Source organism: Myotis lucifugus, unplaced genomic scaffold, assembly GCF_000147115.1.
Source record: "Myotis lucifugus unplaced genomic scaffold, Myoluc2.0 scaffold_128, whole genome shotgun sequence".
NCBI lineage: Eukaryota > Metazoa > Chordata > Mammalia > Chiroptera > Vespertilionidae > Myotis > Myotis lucifugus.
This window is the reverse complement of record NW_005871176.1, coordinates 2883532-2885112: the sequence shown is the minus strand read 5'-3', so window position 1 is coordinate 2885112 and position 1581 is coordinate 2883532. Positions and strand designations below refer to the sequence as shown.

Here is a 1581-nt window from a genome sequence, read left to right as displayed (position 1 = left end):
ATATGTGCATATAAAATCTCGCCCTTGGTGTATTGCCTAAGTCATTAAGCTGAAAGCACCTTCTTCCTGGAGAAGGATCAAAGTCCTCAAAAGGTAGGAAATGTCAAAGTGTCACTTCATTGTCATTAAAAAAAAACAAAACAACAACCAACAAACAAACCCCTAAACCAAACTCACCCCTGACCAAAATATGCCCCCCAGTCCACGAATCGCTGTAAACAAACCCAGACGCAGGCACAACCGTCCTCAGTGGCAGTTGTAGCTGATGGTGGTCACTGCAGCACCAGTCCTCCATGTGGGGGCTGTCGGGAGTGGGCGCCCGGTGGGCCGGGCGGCCGGCTGTGCACGTGATAATGGACGTGGAGCTGCAGACCTGGGGGGTGGCAGCCTCAGGGCGGCTGACCTTCCCGGGTCCCTGTGTTCTCCCTGACCCAGGAAGACAAGAGTCCCTTTTCAGCCCCATAAGCCAAGCGGAGAAACACGTCTTTTTCATTGGAGTTTCTAAAATATTCTCCAAAGACAGAAGGATTCTTCTGTTTGCCCAGTGGCAGTAGGAATGGATATTCCCGGAGTGGCTCCCAGGTGGCTGCCCGTCTGTCCTCCTGGCACGTGGCTGTTGAGCGAGGCCTGGAAGAGCAGCCTGGGGGCGGGAGAGAAGAGTGACCCTGGTCTCTCCCTTTCACATTTGTTTTCCTGAAAGTGTTTCTTGGCTCCGGCCAGGTCGCCTTCCCAGAGGGAGTTGGAGAGAAACTGCTTTTGAGCTCCAATTGGACCGTCGCATGAATCTCCCAAGCCCTTTTTCTTTTCCCCCAAGAACAATGATCGCTTTCCTTATGAGAATCCTCTTTAAAAAATATTCCTTGTATTTCCCGCCCCCTCCCAGGATCTGTTTTCTTTTGTCCCTGTTCCCTTTTTTCCCATCATCTGAGTTGCACGTGCTCTTGGTGACGTCTCATGGCTGGCGGGCTGCTTGGTTCTTCCTGTTGCCGTGGCCTCCTGGCAGGTGGCTGACCCTTCGGTAGACAGAGAACCAGGGAGGCCAGCATGTGGGGTGGAGGGGGCAGGGCCTGGAGGAAGAGGTGAGCCGAGGCAGGCGAACGTCAAACCTCCACAGACTGGATCTGGTTCATCTGTGCCCGCATCACCTGGATACTGTTCAGGATTTTTTTCTGGTGGCCGGCCAAGGTGACCCCAACCCGGAGAATGTCCCTTGGGGAGAAAAGCACGTGTGTTAGGGAAATGTGGGGGTGGAGGGGACCTTGGGTCAGGCAGAGAGCTGCCTGGGCTTCTCCAGGGTTTCCTGCTAAAGAGAGCAGGGGGCCCAGCCGGCGTGGCTCCGTGGTTGAGCGTCGACCTATGAACCAGGAGGTCATGGTTCGATTCCCAGTCAGAGCACATGTCCGGGTTGCAGGCTTGATCCCCACGGGGGTTGGGGGGGGGGGTGTACAGGAGGTGGCCAGTCACTGATTCTTTCTCATCATTAATGTTTTTCTCTCTCTTTCCCTCTCCCTTCCTCTCTCTGAAGTCAATACAATTAGTTAAAAAAAAAAAAAAAGAAAAGAGAGAGAGAGCAAGGAAGGG

At 53.7% G+C, this 1581-nt stretch overlaps 1 protein-coding gene across 1 annotated transcript in view; it reads right to left on the bottom strand.

Moving 5' to 3' along the window:
- Positions 1 to 96: 96 nt before the first annotated feature.
- EPHB2 (EPH receptor B2) overlaps positions 97 to 1581 on the bottom strand; it is a 144947-nt gene continuing 143462 nt past the window's right edge. Inside the window, exon 15 of the mRNA XM_023758325.1 lies at positions 97 to 1209. Coding sequence (XP_023614093.1) covers positions 1101 to 1209 — 109 coding nt within the window. The 3' untranslated portion in view covers positions 97 to 1100. The remainder of the gene's footprint in view (positions 1210 to 1581) is intronic.